Below are 19,963 nucleotides of genomic sequence, written 5' to 3' on the forward strand. Positions count from 1 at the left end.
CTTGTTTTAGTTTCTCAGATTGCAGAAGGTCCTGTCCTAGCAACTACTAGTTCAGGAACTGGTGTTTTTAAGATGGGACGATTTCAGGTAAGACAACCACTTTTCCTTGCCTTGATTTCCTCTTTGGGGTGAATAGGTATATAATAAAATTATTACTTTGGGCCATAATTGCCAACTTAATGATATACCTTTTTTATAGCTCTTTATCATTTTCCCATCTTAAAAGTAATGCTTGCAAATAAAATATGTATATATGCTGGGATCCTTGGCTGACTCAGTCAGAGGAGCATGTGCCTCAGTCTTGGGGTCATGAGTTTGAGCCCCACGTTGGGGGAAGAGATTACTAAAAATAAGTAAATAAGTAGACTTTAAAAAATAATAATAATACATGCCAATTAAAGAAAATATAAAATACTTAGTATAGTACAGAAACAGTAAACTATCTGCCCATCCCCCACCTCCCTTCCCCATCTAGGATTAGGAAGTTGTGTTTCCTTTCATTCCTTTTCTGCGCACATGTGTGTATCTACAATTGACCCTGCTACTTCTCTGAATGATATTTTGTGGCTTTTCCCCCTATCTTTTTTGTTTACCTAACTCATTCTCCCATTATTAGTCATTAGGTTGTTTCTGATTTTTCCAATATAATGAAATAACAGGAAACATTTTTGTATATTAAAACACTTTCCATGTTTAGGATAATTTTTTAGGATTAATTTCTGAAGTGAAAATACTGACTGTGCATCAAGTGATACACTTTGGGCCATATTAGTTGTGATATGTGATATAAATATCATTATATTTTCCCAGCTGGTCCAACCAGTGAATTTTTCTTTTCTTTTTTATTTTTTTCCTTCTTTCACAACTGCTTTCCAGTTATTCTCAGGATAGCACTGGAAATTGGGGATAGTAGTGGATCTCCTTATAGTCCCATTTAGTTGTGTTGATTCTTGAAGCTTAGTTTGCATTTAACATTTATTGGATTTAATCTTTGTAGTTTTCATATGCACAGGCAACCTTCAAGATTCTATTCCCTGTTGTTATTTCTATTTCCACAAAGACATAAATGTTAGTCCTGTGTATAACATGAGATATGAAAGTAAATCATTTACTTAATAAGCTTAGTGAGCCACTGAGAATCTGTATATCTAATCTATAAATCTCTGTACAGATACGTTGTTCTTTATAATGGTATTCCATTTATTTTCACAGTGAAGATGGAGGGACTTAGATAAAGACATATTTTACATACATAAAGACTTAAGTAAAAACATCCCAGCCTATTTACTGGAAAATAAAGTAATTCACTTTTTTAAGATTTTGTTTATTTATTAAGATTTTTTTTTTAAAGATTTTTATTTATTTATTTGACAGACAGAGATCACAAGTAGGCAGAGAGGCAAGCAGAGAGAGAGGGAAGCACGCTCCCCACTGAGCAGAGAGCCTGATGCGGGACTCGATCCCAGGACCCTGAGATCATGACCTGAGCCGAAAGCAGAGGCTTAACCCACTGAGCCACCCAGGCACCCCTATTTATTAAGATTTTATTTATTTATTTGACAGACAGAGATCACAAGTAGGCAGAGAGGCAGGCAGAGAAAGAGAGGGAGGGAGGAAGAAGCAGGCTCCCTGCTGAGCAGAGAGCCTGATGCGGGACTTGATCCCAGGACCCTGGGATCATGACCCGAACCGAAGGCAGAGGCTTTAACCCACTGAGCCACTCAGGCGCCCCAAGATTTTATTTTTTTTAAGTAATCTCCACTACACCCACTGTGGGGCTTGAACTCAGAACCCCAAGATCAGGAGTGACATACTCTACTGACTGAGCCAGCTAAACACCTCTCAATTTTTTTTATGATCCATTTGAAAAATTGAATATTGGAGACTGTTTTTTAATCTCAGTTTGGTCTCTATCAGGTTTCTGTTGCAATGGATGATGTCCAAAAAGAGGGTAAAAATAAGTCAGAAGAAACAAAGTCTGTTCATTTTGAATCCAGTACTTCAGAGTCCTCAGTGCTATCAAGTAGTAGTCCAGAAAGTACACTGGTGAAGACAGAGCCTAATGGGATAACCATCCATGGCGTCTCATCAGATATGCCAGATAGTGCCCACAAAACTCCTGCCTCGGAAGCGAAGACAGAAACTGGGCAGCCTACCAAAGTGGGACGTTTTCAGGTGACAACTACAGCAAACAAAGTAGGTCGTTTCTCTGTATCAAGAACTGAAGACAAGATCACTGAGGCAAAGAAAGAGGGACCAACAGCATCTCCTCCTTTTATGGATTTGGAACAAGGTGTTCTCCCTGCTGTGATACCAAAGAAAGAAAAGCCTGAACTGTCAGAGCCTTCACATTTGAATGGGCCATCTTCTGACCTGGAGGCTGCCTTCCTTAGCAGGGATGTGGATGATGGTTCAGGTAGTCCACACTCCCCACATCAGCTGAGCTCGAAGAGCCTGCCTATCCAGAATCTAAGTCAAAGCCTTAGTAATTCATTCAACTCCTCTTACATGAGTAGTGACAATGAGTCAGATATTGAAGATGAAGATTTAAAATTAGAGCTGCGAAGACTACGAGAAAAGTAAGTATATTTATATTTTCTTCTGTGAAAGAATAATGGCAGAACTCTGTTAAGACCTAGCTCCTGGTGCCTAGATTAGTATTCTTTTCACTGCAATATGCTTACATCTCATTTCTTTTAAAGAGAGGGTGATACGCAAAAGCTAGTTATTTGAATGTAGTTCTCATTATGTCTCTTATAAGGACCCAGAGCATTTCTACTTCTAGAACTTCTTCACCTTTTGTTATTACATTGTTGTTTTTGTTAATAGCACTCTTTATCATTATTAACCTAATCTAATTTATTTACTAGTCTACCAAATGAATCCAGTAATGGCATTAGGATATAGATTATATTGGCAAATTTTGTAGGTCATATTTTTTTTTTAAAGATTTTATTTATTTATTTGACAGACAGAAATCACAAGCAGGCAGAAAGAGAGGAGAAAGCAGGCTTCCTGCAGAGCAGAGAGCCCAATGCAGGGCTCGATCCCAGGACCCTGGGATCATGACCTGAGCCGAAGACAGAGGCTTAACCCACTAAGCCACCCAGGTGCCCCTGTAGGTCATATTTGATCAACTGGATTAGAGTAGCAATTCAGTACTCCTATGTATAGCCTCAAAAATCAGGAAACCTTTTCTCCTAACACATCATCAACTATTTGTTGGTGGTTAGGAGCTTGTTGGAATGAAGGGCAACAGTATGAGATGACGAACTAGAACTTCAAGGTAGTAGAAATTAGGTTAAGTACATTGGGGGGAAAATTCATGAGTAAGTAAATACTAGAATGGAGGTTAAAGAATATTTTATTAAATCTTAATTGAACAAAAGTGGTTATAATGTTTTTGAATTATGTTTGGTTATCTTTCATAGACATCTTAAAGAAATTCAAGACCTGCAGAGTCGCCAGAAGCATGAAATTGAATCTTTATATACCAAACTGGGAAAGGTTCCACCTGCTGTCATTATTCCCCCAGCTGCCCCTCTTTCAGGGAGAAGAAGGCGACCCACTAAAACCAAAGGCAGCAAATCTAGTCGCAGCAGTTCCCTGGGGAATAAAAGCCCCCAGCTTTCAGGTAAAAAGCCATGGACCAGGTCAGCCTTGACTTTCCCATCGTTTGTTTCTGTCTTCAACTCTATATGATTGAACATTTGTTGTTTTTTTTAAATTTCAGAGGAGTTTGACTTTCCTAATATTCTTGCTTCCTTAACTTTTCCTCTCCCTCTGTTTATAGTACCTCTTTTTGGTTAGTCTATGAAAGTAGACTGGATGAGTACAATGGCTTATTCCATTGTGATCCATATTACTATCTACTGGTAGTCATTTATGGTTGTCCTTAAAGATAATAATTTAGCATTACCTGGTTACTCATATAACTCACATTTCACCAAACTCACAGGCAAATGGAACAAAGTACACTGTTTATTTAGTAAAGTTCAGGTAGATTTTCCCTTCACTGAACAAATTATTCGTAATTGCAGCTGGAATGAATGTAAATTTCATATATGTCTTAGGTGGTACTTTTCTTGATTAAAGTTCTTATTTCATTTATCTATATTGAAATAAACTTGCTAGTGGTTGTAATTAAAAAATAGTTAAATTATAGTATCTTGTAATGAACTATAGTTTGTCTGTTTTGTGATAGAATTTTTACCCTTCAGTGAAATTATGATAATGTTAACAGATAATTAGTTGAAAAGTGAAAAAAACTGAAATAAATTTGTACCTGTATTTTCTCTCCAGATCTAATGTAAATATATGTTGGAAAGCAGTTGCAAACTTCTTAGCAGCTTTCCATTCTCTGGAAGCTTTCAGAAACCCAAACCTCTTCTCTGGCAGGTTAGAACCAATTCAGTGGTGGAAATATGATTATAAGGGATATCAGCTAATTAAGATCCTGATCCCAATTGTGACATACTTTTTCAGTGGCCTTCTATTCCACAGATTAGTAGGGAGCAGACACATTCTTCAATTTCAAGACAGTCGCCTAGGGAATAAAAGCCACCTGCCACAAAATAATTTTAAATATGCATCACTTTGTAGTACACCACTTCTGTACTCGATCTGACACACACTTTGGGAAAAAGACTAAAAAGAGACTACCCACCAAACCTGTTGATGTCATGCTGCAACTCGCTGTTTTATCATAGCGTTTAGGAAAGTGATCGTGGAATTCTCTCATACCCACTGAATGTTCTACTCACCTGAGACTTGGGAACCTTCTAGGTCATCTAAAGCTACCTATATCCCTATCGCCTATTGATTCTCATGTCATTCCTCAGTTCCCCTCTCATGAGGGAGGCCTTTTTTCTTTCATCAGTTACAGCTTCTGACTTAGTCACTTAGTGCGGCACAGTGGAGGAATGAGAATAGTGCCTATTCTCTAGGCACTGGGAAAGCTGTACATGTTTCCTCATGCCGCTTTATCTTTTGGCAGGTAACCTGTCTGGTCAGAGTGCCGCTTCAGTTTTGCACCCCCAGCAGACCCTCCACCCTCCTGGCAATATCCCAGAGACTGGGCAGAATCAGCTGTTACAGCCCCTTAAGCCATCTCCCTCCAGTGACAACCTCTATTCAGCCTTTACCAGTGATGGTGCCATTTCAGTACCAAGCCTTTCTGCTCCAGGTCAAGGTAAGCTGTCAAAGCAACCTTCAGCTTCTAAAAACTGCCATATCTGTGGCAAATGCCTGGAGAGTAACCTATTGTTAAGGCCAGTTGGAAAAGCAGCTGACCAGAACACAGCCTGTCCGTTGTACATTTATGGATCTTGAGCTGGAAGGGGAAGTTGGGTAATGATTAGATTAGGTGAACTCATTGCTCTTACCAGATGAAATCACTTTTTTCAGAGGATTATAGCAGAAGTTGCATTTGTGACTTATATAGGACTTTAACCAAGTTAACAGCTCATTTGGGATTTGGAACGTACACTTTAATACTAGACCAAGATTTCCTGAACCAAAATTAAAGAAGTTTTAGCGTTTCTGAAAGCTATTTTCTTAGCCAGTGCAGACTTTTTAAACTTTCAAGTATGGGAGTAGCATACTAAGATAAATAGCCCTACAATTCAGTTATTTGTAAACTGCTTCCTAAATATAGTTTTATTTATTAATGATCATTCGAAACATTCCTGTCGAGGAGAGAGCTGCTAGCAATAGTAGGATGACAGTTGGAATGACTTAGGTATCTGGGTGGAAAAGAGTAGGAAAAGATACAGGTAACTCGCCTAGGGGCTTCTGCCACAATATCACGGAAATTAAAGATTAGTTTGTCTCTTCACGAAATGAATATACTTGCTTGCTAGGAGTGCAGACTAGCTGACATTATTCCCACTGGGAGGAGCTTCAGCATTTGGCAGAGGGAGGGCACTGAGACCTGGTATTTTCTGTCCTAGATATCTGACCTTTCCCTGGAAGCTTGTTCTTCTGTGTGCCATCTTAGCGCATTTCACCACTCCAGCCTCGAGTTTCTAACATCTTGTAGTTGTGTTCTGTCTCTTCTCTCTCTGTTCTTCCCTGTTTTTCCCCTCTCACAGGCTGTGCGAAGTTTAACTGTGCATCTGAACAGGTGACATTCAAACCTGGTGGCAGGAGGACCCGATTTCTGAGTACGCCCTGCTTGGCTCTTTGTGTGTAACACCTTTACTCCTTCCTCGTCCTTGTTTTTCTGCTGCTTGGATCTGATGTTTCATGCAGTCCATTTTCATTTGTCTCTTTGTATATCATCCACTCAGTGGCTTGGCTGAACTACTGTTGCCCTCAGAAGTTTGAGTCTCTGTTAGTTATGATTAAAGATATAAAGATAGTAATAGGTTTCTGTAAACTTCAAAAAAACTTTCTGGTAGAAGTGCTTCTTCAGAAGTCCGTGACAGAGAGAGAAAAGGCGGTAATGCTGTAGAGACTGCTGGCTCATTTGGAGTAAGTGAAGACTGATGTCCCTAGTCCCTTTCGCCCCTTGCTCTGCCACTGGAAGTAACAGAGAGCTTCTTGACCACTGGTACACTTAGATCCTGGCACCAGGGGAGAATTACACCCTTTTTTTAAAATTCTTTTCCGAGTAGATTGAAATCTTTTTTTCTTCTCAGTTAAGCCTAACCATCTCTCAGTTGAAATGATGTTAGAATCTCTGCATTGGATCCTTTCAGTCCCCGCCCACCCTCTAAGTTCATAAAACCGGCACTTCCAAAAGGGTTTCCGTATAGTTATTCTGATTAAGCATTTATTCTTTAAAGGACCAAAGCCCAGCACCTGCAAGTGAAAATGGTCTTTCAGCATGATTGCTAGGATTTCCCAGCTCTCTTGTTAAAAGTGAGGTGCAATAGCAGATTACCCAACTTTCTCAGCCTGTCGTCCCAAAGGTGAAATGAAGATGATGCCTGTCTCTTAGGGCTGTTGTACAAATCAAATAAGATCACATGCACAAACACAGGCAGCACTTGGGAAGCACACGTCATTTCCTTCTGATCAGCCGGTGTCTACCTGGCACATAGTAGGCAGTCAGTAAATGTATATTGAAATAAAAATTTGAAAAACAAAAACAAGGCTCAGGTAGAAAGCTTTTATTAGAGTTTGGTTAAAGATCTTCTTTGTTGAGGCCTCAAACTTCTGATGTGGTTATTGAAGTGCTTTTTAAATGCATGTGCAAAAGTCATCACTGTTTCTGAGTGTGGTTCACAGGTCCTTGGGCCTCACGAATCACCAGTCCAGGACTGCTGAACAGAGGTGGAAGGTGTTATCCAATTTGGTAGCTTTCCAAAGCATGTATGGTTTTTGGGTACTCAGGTGGATAACTTTTCTTGTTAGACCAGGCTGGACCGATCATGTTAGCACCTTGACACTTAAGTAAGCATTTAATTTCTATGTCCAGCTAGCAAGATGAAAAGACATTGAATAGTAGGAGACAAGTGTCGTAAAGTAGGATGTAACATGTCAGGCCTATATTATACAGCCTGAGATGTCTAAGAGGAAAGAAAGAGAACCAAGGCTTTTTTGCGAAGCATAATGTGAGAGATACACTTGAGATTAATTAATTAATTAAATTCGCACACACTCTTAAAGGTAGGTGGTGGCACACTTGTAACATCAAATGAAAGTGGCTAAAAATATTAAATCTTATCACTTCCTTTTGGGTCTAAAAAAAGAGACCCTACATCTGTTGAAGGCACTTGAGTATACATCATATAAGCCTTGGTGAACAAATTTGCAGGAGGCAAATTAAAGCAAATATGGAAGCGAAAACAGGTACTTAACAGAGATGGGATGTTTCTAGTTTTAGATGTGTTATTCTGTGCTCTCAAAATAGATTATGGTTTGGAAGCACGGCTTGGCTTAATGCTTTATTTATGTTCAAAAGTTGCTCGTTTTCCAGATACTTTTAAAGATTTCTGGAGCGGAAGCGGTTAGTGTGTATGGCTAGGATTTGGAAATGTATCAGCCAGTTTAAATTGACTCAAAACTATAATGGTGGTACTGTCAGTCTATTGGGGTAGAATTGCTAATGCATTTAATCAAGTGCTTTTTAACAACCCAGCAGGAGAAACAGAAAGTGGGACAGGGTCAGTGGAAAGACTGCTTGGGTATTTGCAATTCAAGCAGTAAGACCTGAGAGACTGGAGTTCCTCTCCCATCCCAGAACCTTAGTGCAGAGCATTACTCCTAGATCCAAAATTGGGTATGGAAGCTCTGCTGTCGGCCAGGTACCTCCGTTCTTCAGACACCCATGTTACAACTACGTAAGTTGCGTCCATAGAACTTTACCTGTGGCAGGAGCTCCAAGGTCCCACCAGTCTGTCTCTCTCTCTGCTTTCTCTTGCTGGGACTTTGTGTGCTATTTGGAGATTCTAAAGATTTCTAATATTTTACATTGATGTTTCTTTATCTTTAACACGTTGCTCTCTCTTTGTGCTTCAGGGAAGATGGTGAAAAAAGTCTGTCCTTGCAACCAGCTCTGTAGTAATTATCTTTTCTTTCTCTTACTTTTGGTCCTTGATTGCAAAGCGTGTTATCCATGAGTTCTTGGAACCCTGAAGCTTCACAACGTCCTCATTCCCAATTTCCATCTATCTAGTTCTGCAGCCTTTTCTAAGATTTTTTTTAACCTGCTTAATTGCTGACCACTGGCAGATTAAGAAATCACCTCATAGTCTGCTCTCATGTGATGACCCTCTGTGAGTCTGGCTTTGTGACAATTACGGGTTGATAGCCCATGATATATAGAGAGATCAGGGATGCCTGGCTCTTTGGGGAAAGGGAGTCCTTTAGTCAGCAGGTCCATGCCAGCCACTCTTCCGCCCACTGGGAAATCAGCACTGATCCAAACACGGAAAAGTCCACATACACAAATCATAATGTGAGACATCTGGTAGATTGGTGAAGAGAGAAGCACTTCTTTATAGAGTTGGCTTCTTAGACTGGTGGCTTCTCATTAAAGTACAGACAGTTCAACTACCCAACCGGCCACCTAGAGGGTCAGTCAGAAAACTCTGTATATTTGGCCTATTAGGTAATGAGCTGTGACTCAGAGTAAATTATTGTTCCTAGGATCTGGCGGTGTGTGGTGTGGGAAATGTATTATGGCAGGAGAAAATTTAAAAATGGATTTTGGGTGGTAAAACATAGACTACTTCTTAGAGCTTTGCAGCAGAACTGAGAAGGATTTCAAGGTTACTTCTCTCTGGAAGGCAGTCAGCATTCCCAGAAATACCTGCATTGCAAGTAGTGTTCTTAACCTATTTACTGCTAAGATGGACTAAATGCGCTAAACGTACTATCCATTCTCCTAGCTTTCGTAGTCAAGTCAGCTGTTGCCAGGCGTTCATTTCTGGTCAGAGAGAGAGATGTGTTTATTTCCTTTAATGGGAAAGCCTGTTTTCAGAAACCAGAATAAAAAAGTTAACTATATGGTTGACCCCTTCCCCCATCGTGGTCTATAAACCCCACGTCAGAATCCAGTCCTGTGTAAGACAGATTAAAATGAAAAATGAAATTTGGTTATAAAGGAGCCTCACGGCATCAGAGGTGACTAGAGAGGTGTGACACCCGGCATGGCTCCTCGTGAACGAGCAGTGTTCATCTCTACTGAGCTGCTTGGATTTGGCTTTTACCAGTTCTGCTCACTTGTGATTGTTTGTGGTTTTCATTTTGATTGTCTCACTCATCATCAAGCTCACCAAGCAATTAGTACTCAAACAGGAAGAGAGTCCTCATGCATGTGATGTGCTTGCTTTCTGGGTTTTATCACTATCACACTGCCACCCTCACTGCTTGCGCTTCTCCCTCTCTGCTTCCCCACCATGGTCTGTCTTGCTTTTTAAGGCAGGCTGTTTCCTGTGCTTTTATCCTTTTCCACTTGGGTCTCCTGTACCGTAGGGGAACTGACACTTCCCTTCACGCTGTCTGTGCAGTAGCTATCCCCTTGTGGCTCCAGTGGGCACTAAGAAGTAAGCTAATACACGCTGCAGTACATCCATGTCTTGCCTTGGTGGTAAGAAGCATGTGACCGTCCTCACTCTGCAGCTTCACCTCAGAATTAGCTGTTACTCTCATGCAGACATGTTTGTGGGTGCCATTCCCAAGGTGGTGGGGTACAAACTTGACGTGAGACCAGTGATGGATTCTAGGGCTTTTCTGTGGCAGAGTTGCTTCGGGGCATGCCGCTGTGCTCTGGTGCTGCGTGGACCTGGAAAGCAGGATTATGTATGCATTTTTTTGAGCCCCCAGCATTACTTGGATATCTGAAGGCCTAGCAGCTCACAACTTACCTTAGTAGCTTTTATTTATTCTGCAGGAAATGTGAAATCTGGTAAGAAAGTGGGGGGTGAGGGAAGAAAAACAAGATCCTGACTTTTCTTTCCCTCTTCCCTAAAACTTGCCTCTTCGAATAATCTTCAGTGTGCCCTCCAGCAGAGCCGAAATCAGGCAGGACACAGACCCCTTCTTCCTTTCTCATCAAACCATAGAAATAGAATTCCTTCATCATAACCTCAAAGCTTCCTCCTTCCCTTTGCACTCCTACCTCAGCTGAATGTTCCTGTTGCTTCTACTTGCGAGTGCTTGCTCTTCTGGGAAGTGGGGGAGGGGCGAGAATTCATAAACCAATTGAAACTGAGGTCATCTTCAGGAAAACCATGTCTTCCTGCAGTTGAACGATTCAGGCACTGCAGAGAACCTTCCTCAGGAGTAATCTTGGTTCTTAACTCATAAGCAAATGGGAGAGGTTGAAGCCTTCATTCCTCCCGAGTTTATGTTTATGAATTTGTGTGTGTGGGTCCAGGTGAAAAAGGTTTTTGAACAGAGCATGCGATCTCTCCTATCGCTTCTTTCTGTTAAAGAATGGCTGAAGATTGTGGCATAGTATCCACATGGTTTGGGAACCCCATCTTTTCCCGGGCCAAGCAATCTACCTTTGCAATCCTTTAACTCCTGCTTTTAACCCTGCCTCAGGGCTCAAGAAATCATCTTCTTTTGCCCTGCATTCTGCAGCATTCTGCAGCATTCTAGAGCCTGACATTAGCGCACCTCCCTCATCAGTGTGATGCTGGGAATGGGGTGCTGAAAGTAAGTTTCAGTACTCTGAAATACCATGTGAGTGGGCTAAAAGTCCCCAGCCTTTGTGCCTGCCCTCATCCGGAGTGTTCAGCTTCATCTGCCACAACTCCTAAAGAGAATCTGTTTTCATTACCCTGTTACTTATGTGGGAACATGTGGCCAGAGAAACCCTTGAACCCTTCCCCTCTGCATGCCTTCCCAGCTTATCCTCTCCCATTCAGTGGCTTGCCATTCATCATCCTGTGAAGTTTTCCCTCTTTCTGAAGTTCTAACCCAAACTCCTTTTAATGGTTGTGTTCTATTGCTTCATCTAATTCTAGGGACCAGCAGCACAAACACTGTTGGGGGAACAGTGAACAGCCAAGCCGCCCAAGCTCAGCCTCCTACCATGACGTCCAGCAGGAAGGGCACATTCACAGATGACCTGCACAAGCTGGTAGACAATTGGGCCCGAGATGCCATGAATCTTTCAGGCAGGAGAGGAAGCAAAGGACACATGAATTATGAGGCAAGTCTTCTCTTTTTGTCATTTCCCTAATCTAGCAGAGTATCACTTAGCACACATCTAAAGCAGAGGTGATACCAACTACCTAACTAGTGCTTAGCATTCCATGCGGTAGCCTTCTTTAGCAGCTCAGAAATTCTAACACCCAGTTAACCCTTTTGTCTTTGAATCCCTAGCTACCTGTTTGTCAACTGGGTTTTTTCTCCCCTTTTCTCTTACCACCCTGAATTGCATACATATATATATTGCATGCATACATACATATATATGTGTGTGTGTGTGTATATACACACATGCACGTGACTCTGCCCACTTCCAAGCACGGTAGTTATTCTACCCTTAATTTGGCAAGTGTAAAGAGACAGTAACTGTTGAAAGGTTTGGTTTTGGTTTTACTACACCCTGTAAGGTTCGAACAGTCCCAGTTCTAGAATTAGATTTTGGTACCACCCATTTCCCCTCTGGGTTATACCCACACCAGATTTGACATGCAGTTGTTTTGTTTTCAGGGCCCTGGAATGGCAAGGAAGTTCTCTGCACCTGGTCAGCTGTGCATCTCCATGACCTCAAATCTGGGTGGTTCTGCCCCCATCTCTGCAGCATCAGCTACCTCTCTAGGTCACTTCACCAAGTCTATGTGCCCCCCACAGCAGTACGGTTTTCCACCTCCCCCCTTTGGCACTCAGTGGAGTGGGACAGGTGGCCCGGCACCACAGCCGCTTGGCCAGTTCCAGCCTGTGGGAACTGCCTCCTTACAGAATTTCAACATCAGCAGTTTGCAGAAGTCCATCAGCAACCCCCCAGGTTCCAACCTGCGGACCACTTAGACCTAGAGACATTAACTGAGTAGATTTGGGGCCAGGAGATGGAATGCTGAGGGGTGGGTGGGAGGGGGGGAAATGGGAAAGTAGCCTATATACTAACTACTAGTGCTGCATTTAACTGGTTATTTTTTGCCAGAAAGGAATGTTTTTAATACCGCTTAGAGCCCTCAGAATTGAGACTCTCCCTCCCCTTTCACCATTTATTGGAGTGGAACAAGAAGGAAAGAGCAGCTTTCTTGTGATGGGGCGGCTTCAAACTATGCTTTCCTGTTTCTCTACACCCAATAGTGAGGGCTAGAAAAGAGAATCATTTATCAGAAAGCAACAAGAGAGCTCAGTGGAAAACCAAACCCATCTGTATTTTCAAATGGGTGGAGCTCTTAATTTTGGTGCCCACCCCAAATCCCTTATTCCCTCAAGAATCTAAACCACAAGACAAAACAAACAAACAATTGGGCTCTCTCCTACCCTGTTCCCCCTCCCTTTTTCCTTTCTTTGTTTCTACTTTTGTTTCTTTCTTTCTTTTTGGTTTAGAACCCAGTGAAAAACACCAGGGGACTGAGTTTTCAACCCTTTCTTATAATAGGTCATTAGTGCTTTAAGCAAATGATATTAGCAGCTTTGACTGCAGCATTAGCAATTAGGAAAAAAAATTAAGTCCCCTGCGGACATGTAACTTTGCCATCAGTTTTGATGTGGAAACACTGTGATATATAAATGTTGTTGGACAACAGTAGTTTTAAGAGTAAAATATGAAAGGTTTAAAAAGTTGAAAAAAAAGCAAGCTCTGTCCTTTACTTATTGAGACACTTTAGCTTTTTCCTTTGTATTTCCATTGTAGTAGATAAATAAATGTGAATGTAAAATTGTATAAATTACTGTACTTGAATACTTCTGTTCTCCCAGTATTGCTTGCTGGATATTTTAGTGCCTTGGACTTCTACTGCTTCTGCCATTAGCACCAACTTCTCATCAGACCCCAGATCAGCAGAGGGCGTATGGAAGGATATTAGGTCCATGTGACCCCAGCAGAGGATTATGCCAAAGGGAAACTGAGTGTTTTGTTCTGTTGTGGTTTTTTTTGTTTGTTTGTTTTTTAAGTCATTCAGTTTTGTTTAGAGCAGGTGTAAGATGAGCAGGGTGAGAAGTTAAGTTGACATCAGTGGTTGAAAGCAGAAAGTTCCTGTTTCAACAGTAAGGAGGGGTGTGGTAACAAAATTGAGCAATTTAAAAGATTAAGGGTGGTGTGTGATAAATGAATGAAAGACTAAGAACAGGAGAACAGACTTGTCAGGAAGCTGTGTGCTGCCTGGCCCACGGGGTGCTATGAGCCTACTTAATCGTCAGGCTTGACAGACAAGACCTAGTGGAAATGGCTGAATAGAAAGGGAAGGGGGTGGGGGCTACTTTTTAAGTTGGGAAACGTTGATAGTGGAAAGTGACCGATGGAGAAAGATGCTCTAAGAAAAACTTTGCTTTCCTCTTGTTGCAAGTGTATCATGCATTTCTCAGCTTGGGGTACTGTATTTTGTGGAAAGTGGACCCACATCTGAATTAAGCATCGTAAGACAGAGTGCTTATTCCTATTCATTGCCTGTGTGATGTCCAGATGGTTGCAGGATCATACATCTGTTGTGCCACCTCTATGTCTAGAACTGCAGCTGATATTCTCACATTCTCATATAAACAAAGACTCCCCCGAAGTAATAACTGCAACCAATCAGTATTATGTAGTGCTACGCCTAGTTGTGATGGGCAGTTCTGTTATTTTCAGAGCTTTCAGGAAATAACTCTCCTAATTGGCTATGTCTGGGATCTCTGTTATCTGTGAAGATGCAGAAAGAAGCTAGGACTCCTAATTTTTTGGATGTTTCTTCTCTTGACTCTTGAGTTGGGAAGTTAACATGTTTCCAATCTCTTACCCACCTCAACAGCACATCCCAGGAATCACCACAATAGGGGGAGCCTGCTTGGCTGTCCTATCCTGTTGTTCCTTTGTGGGCCCTGTTTTTGTCAGTAAGTTAGCCTAGGTCCCAGAGATGCACAGAACGCTGAAGGTTTAGGAGAGTAGAAATGAAAAGGACAGGGGTTCCAAGCCCTGCTTCAAAGTTGTTTACTTATTTATTCTCTGCTTAAGATTCTTGAGGAGATGGTAAGAGTAAGGATAGAACAAAGAAGGTGCCAAGTAAATGAGAAACGGACCACCTAAGATCAATGAAACCGTACTTTTTACTAGAGGAACGAGGGAACCAAATGCAGCACATTATTTTTTGTTATTTTGGTTAATTTTGAGATCTCTTCACTTACAAAAAGTAAGAACTGGTTTTATTTACTGTTGATTTTTTTTTTCCCTCCTGTGGATGAAGTAACTAAAGCCTAGAGGAATGAACTAGTGCTACTGAACTGTTTAAATTATTTTTGTGTTAATAGTACACTTTGAGTATCTTTTTCCACATTACAAAAAATATTTCTGAATTATAAATGTTTTCCTTACATTATTTAACAATGTACACTGTTTTGAAAAAACAAATAAACTGAATTCAAACTTTGGGGGTTTCTCAGCAGCCGTTAATTGTACATTTTGCACTAACTCTGGGTGTGGCGCTTCTTGTAAGACTGCGCTTTTTGCTTCAGTTTGTTACCTTTGTAGACTTATTTAATGAAACCATTCGAATAAACCAAACTTGCTTTTGTTGAGCTGTGGGGTTTCATTTCCAGCAAATTCCTTTTTCATGATCTCATTAGCTCAGTTTTGAGTTGTATACAGTTTATAACTGGATTCCTGATTCCGGGAACTTTTTTAAAGCAGCAGTTCTGAACTAAGATTGCGCTTCAGACAAGGGAGAGTTTTTTCTGGGGGAAAAAAAAAAAAGGTAAGGATGTCAAAACCAAAAGATGAACATATGACCAGATCCATGTAATGAGAAATACGATAAAGGGGAAATCACCGTCACGGTAAGCTACAGCCTCTTCATCTTCCATGGGAATAGAAATGGCTGACTGCCTTCCTGTATGTTAGGAGTTCCCTGCCTCAGGTTCACAGCTGCCCACAAATGGATCTGTGATCTAAAAATTAATAAAAGCCACAGCTTGAAGATTAGATAAAAGGCACAGCCCAAGATGCATCTTAAAAAGAACCTGAAAATTCATCATGGGGGCAGGGAGTTATGAAACATTTAAGATTATGAAAAAAACCCATGTTAAGATGGGTTATATCTCACATCTGAAACAGAGAAATACAAACACCCACTTGTGGTTTTTGTTACAAAGGAAAGAATTTATTTTGCTGTCTTAAAATGCCTTTTCTTTGGCCTTCGATCATTTCCTTGATCAGGAAAAAAACTGCAAGATAGTGACACCGTAAACCTATAAACGAGAGATTATCATAGATGAAGACTGCAGCCAGGATTGATGCAAGGTAGCTAAACGCCGCTGTAGCTTTTGTTCTCAGGAGGATACACAAACACGGTTGTGGACAACAGTAACACCAAGCCCCAGGTGAAAAGCGGCAGACGTTACAGTTCCACGTAGGCAGTTGTAAAAGTTGGTACGTAGTAGTATGGCTCATGTTGCTTACAGGACAGGTAGCCACTGGGCATTCCTAAAATTTCTATACATACTAACGCAGCAGTTTAGGAATAAATAGTGAAGAACCTCAAGAGCCAAAGAAAAGGTGTTTAATCTCCGAGCCTCCCCCTGCAGGGTATGACAACCTCTTCTAAAGCTCGGTTTTCTGACTGCTCAGCTTTATCTACAGCAGGCTCCAACAGTCAGATCCTCTGGTTAAGTTGAAGCAAGGCAAATCCTTGGAAATAAAGCTCATTCCCTAGGAATGATTAACAGTTTTATGACCAAAAAGTAGTTTTTGAAAGTCCCTTTCTGACAAAGTCAAGGATGTGACCTGAGCCTCCATTAGGATGGATCCAATTTCCTTTTCTTCAAGTCCTGGTTCTTCCCAGCAATATCACAGTTTTCTACGGGAGAAAAAATAATTTAAATGTGGCTGCTGTGATTTTCCAAGTAAGAAATAAACTGACGGCTAGTAATTTCTGTACTCTGTTAGTTAACAATCCTAACTTAAGCTGAAAAGCCAAGAATGAAAACTTAGGAGGGCAGAGTCCGTCAATGCTAGATCAAGTTGCAATAACCAAACGCAATGGGCCTACTTTAATGAGGAAAAGCTCTTCATTCAGTTCGCGGTTAAGCTTCCTACTACTACCAAGGGTTACCAGGGGTTGCACCTCCGGTCAGGACCTCAAAGGAAAAGTTGTGGCTCATAAACCTGTTACTTGTCATTTTCTTAGACTGCTGTTCCTCTGGCATGACAGTACCCAACTTCCTCAAGTGGAATATCATTCTTCCTCTAAAAGGCATAGAATCAAGCCCAAGTTCTTTTAATTTCTGTTCCTAAACACTTCACTACCTGTTACATCTTGGTTGAGGTTGTGAGTTTGGAGATACGAGGGTCCAGATTTTGCTTGTGGATTCTGGTGGCAGAGGTTCTGTGGAGTTCTGTCCCAAGTCACCCTCTGGTTCTTCAGAGCTGGTGTAGCAGAGGTCTGGAGCAGTTCTGGTTTAGACAAGGGACTGACATCACTGTCGCCTGCATCTGGATCCATATCCCACATTCCAAGACTGTCTGCAAGGACCGAGATCATGAGAAAATGCAGCATCGCCCAGTGTTCACATAAAGCACTGGGGAAAGCTGGTCCTAAGAAATCCCACATCACACGTCGACTGGGACAGCTCCTGGCATTTCTCTTTCCCCTACCCCTGAAAGTACACTGGAGCTTCTCTTAGGTCAATAGGGGAGCCAAGTGTGTGTCCTCAGACCTGCCATCAGTCCATTGGGCTCCCTTTTTTCCCAAAACTTCATGGGACTATAAAACAGATAAAAATGAAGATTTCTTTTATGCCTCTTTTAAAATGTATCAGTAACTGCCAAAAGTGCATGTCGTAGGTACTTACTGATGGATGCTTAAGTCATGTCCGTGGCTCTTACCAACCTGTAAGGAAGTCTTTCTCTACGAGTGGTTCAGAAACGGCAGTCACAGAGGTGCTGTGCGTCAGAGGAGCTGCTGGCGGTGCTGCCAGAGTCATGGAGGAGGGCGAGTAGTGGAGAGGACAAAGTCACAGAATCACTTAACCGTTGGAGAGAGCCTCAGAAGAGCGAAGCTGCTAGAGTCACACCAGTTTCTAGCACAGCCAGGAGCAGAGAAGATTCCTGATCCCGTCCCCACCTACAGATCTACAAGACTAGAAAGACTGGATTCTTTTTTCTTCTCACCAAATTGGGGGACAGGGTGGAAGAGTTCATTTCTCCTTAAGCAGCAAAAATAGGTTATTATTAGAAGCTATCTTGTCCTTTTTTTTTTCCAAAAAAATCTTAAGCAGAAATTGAAAATGGAAAACCAATAGAAACTGCAGCTCTGGCTGTGGGAAGTCACTCCCCACAGCCTTCCCGCCAGGAGCTTCTGCAGTGGCTTGGAAGCTCAAGATCCAGAATAGCCGTCACTATTAAGAACATCCCCACCACGGTAAGTTTTCTTCCCCCTACACTAGTTTAAGCCTGTCAGGGCTGAGGGGAATATTAATGAACTAAACGCGAAGAAAGTCCTCTGAATCTTAGAGAGAAGCTGGGCAAAAGTCCAGCTGGTCTGGGATAAGCCCTTTCTTTGTTTCTACTCTGGGAAAGACAAAAAAGTCTGTGCTACTACTAAGTCGCCTCAAGTAATCTAAAGTTCACGGATGAAGCATGGCCAAAAGCCCCCATTATCCTCAAACCATTCCGCCTTCTCTTCACAGACCACTCAGAAAGGCTTTTTCTAGCAGACACGGCCCAAGTACCTGAGAGAAATGTTCTCTACCCTGAAATTTCTAGTTCTAGATTCTCTCAAGGGCCATTTCCTTCCCTAAAAAAAAAAAAAAGGAATGTCTTGAAAAATGGGGAAATGATCTTAGGTGCTTAGACTCCTCTACCCTGCACAGAACCCGAGAGATATCCTACTGAGGTCTGGTTCGGCCCCAACCCCTGCCCCCACCCTTCTCACACACCCTGAGTCTTCTTCTCAACCTCCCGAGCAGACAGTTGAACTTGCTGCTGCTTCTCCATTTGCTCCCGGAACTGCTGCTGCAGCTGCTTCTGCCGGAGCTTCCGCTGGTAGGTGGCCTCGCTCTCAGCGGCGGTCAGACTTGAGCATCATGAGAGAACAAGCTGGGGTGATCCGGGGCCAGCGCAGCGAACAGCACCCAACGCACCGGCTCAGGCAGTGAATGGGGAGGTACGTTCCACCCCGTAGGGAGGAGAGGGAGGGAACCATGACCGTACCGGGAGCCGCTGGCCTTCTCTTCCTGCCCCACAGCGTGCGGATCACCAGAGCGGCTCAGTCTGCAAGGGGATGTCACCTCCTGTGGTTTGGGGGACCCCAGAGCCACGTTCTGCCGGCAGCTGCTGTATCTCGCTTGTTCCACAGATGGTTCAAAATCTTGTCTTTTTGCTTTTGTTAAATCCACTTCAAGAGGCAACTAAGAAGGGCAGAAAGGGGGTTAGTAACTTCTTCCAGCCACACTTCCCGTTCCTTGTCCCTGTCTCAATGATCTAGATTCCTGAAATATGGCATTTGACGGTCCTTGATCCATCATTCCCTCTAGGTCCTGTGAAGCTCAGACAATGGATCCACACTTCACCTAGTATTTTTATTACAGTAAAACAATTTCATGTTCTACTTTACACCATTCTGATTTGATCAAGTTTTGATAAAAAGGAACCTTACTTTATGATTCAGGGCAAATGGTCGATAAACCCTAATTTGAATCTCTTGTCAGCTGGATCAGTCTAACGCTATCTACTTTTTCACTCTTTTCATGGAAATGATCATATGTAATCTGTGGAGGCCTACCCTTTCTCTGCCCTTTTTCCTAGGACTCCCCCTAAATACAACACTCATCACTGAAGAAGCCTCAGGTTGCTTCCAATGAGAGGAAGAAGAAAACTTGCAAAGCCCGGAGGCAGGGTGCTAGCAAAGGCTCCTGGAAATCTCCCAACTTGGGGTCGTTCCTGCATCTCACCAAAACGTGAGAACTAATGATACTTCATGGCACTGGGCACAGTGTTCTACTTCCAGGCCCTAAGCACTACAGAAACCCAGAGCTTTTCGCTTGGGAGAACTTCTCCCTCAATTCATATTGATAGAATAATTGAAAAGGAGAAATTGAGATGACCACATTTTGATAAAGATAACCTAAAAATGACAACTGTAATATGAAATTTCTTATCTACATTGGAAAGTATATAAGTAGGTTCAAAATAAAGGAACTTGGGGCACCTGGCTGGCTTAGTTGGTAAGCTACTCTTGATCTCGGGATCATGAGTTCAAGCCCCCATGTTGGGGGAAGAGATTAAAAATAATAGTAATATTTTTTTTTAATTTTTTTTTAATTTATTTGACAGACAGAGATCACAAGTAGGCAGAGAGGTAGGCAGAGAGAGAGGAAGGGAAGCAGCCTCCCTGCAGAGCAGAGAGCCCGATGC

At 42.1% G+C, this 19,963-nt stretch overlaps 2 protein-coding genes across 16 annotated transcripts in view; one reads left to right on the forward strand and one right to left on the reverse strand.

The window, feature by feature from the left end:
• Positions 1-15,129, forward strand: part of WNK1 (WNK lysine deficient protein kinase 1) — a 152,310-nt gene extending 137,181 nt beyond the window's left edge. For 6 of the 13 annotated variants that reach the window (XM_046011979.1, XM_046011971.1, XM_046011973.1 and 3 more), the window contains 6 exons: positions 11-87; positions 1,918-2,579; positions 3,432-3,634; positions 4,997-5,191; positions 11,424-11,611; positions 12,118-15,129. In XM_046011979.1, coding sequence (XP_045867935.1) covers positions 11-87; positions 1,918-2,579; positions 3,432-3,634; positions 4,997-5,191; positions 11,424-11,611; positions 12,118-12,435 — 1,643 coding nt within the window. In that variant the 3' untranslated portion in view covers positions 12,436-15,129. Of the gene's footprint in view, positions 1-10; positions 88-1,917; positions 2,580-3,431; positions 3,635-4,996; positions 5,192-6,092; positions 6,186-8,466; positions 8,509-10,446; positions 10,474-11,423; positions 11,612-12,117 lie in introns of all 13 variants that reach the window. The other 7 variants (XM_046011965.1, XM_046011972.1, XM_046011974.1 and 4 more) reach the window with 4 other exon arrangements.
• A 251-nt stretch (positions 15,130-15,380) lies between these two features.
• RAD52 (RAD52 homolog, DNA repair protein) overlaps positions 15,381-19,963 on the reverse strand; it is a 38,156-nt gene continuing 33,573 nt past the window's right edge. The window contains exons 8-13 of one of the 3 annotated variants that reach the window (XM_046011980.1): positions 18,761-18,957; positions 18,487-18,623; positions 17,439-17,519; positions 16,856-17,071; positions 16,334-16,406; positions 15,381-15,498 (exon numbers count right to left, since the gene is read on the reverse strand). In XM_046011980.1, the coding sequence (XP_045867936.1) occupies positions 16,345-16,406; positions 16,856-17,071; positions 17,439-17,519; positions 18,487-18,623; positions 18,761-18,957 (693 nt within the window). In that variant the 3' untranslated portion in view covers positions 15,381-15,498; positions 16,334-16,344. Of the gene's footprint in view, positions 15,499-15,520; positions 16,407-16,855; positions 17,072-17,438; positions 17,520-18,486; positions 18,624-18,760; positions 18,958-19,963 lie in introns of those variants that run through there. The other 2 variants (XM_046011981.1, XM_046011982.1) reach the window with 2 other exon arrangements.

This window comes from Meles meles, chromosome 7 (assembly GCF_922984935.1).
Source record: "Meles meles chromosome 7, mMelMel3.1 paternal haplotype, whole genome shotgun sequence".
Classification (NCBI taxonomy): domain Eukaryota; kingdom Metazoa; phylum Chordata; class Mammalia; order Carnivora; family Mustelidae; genus Meles; species Meles meles.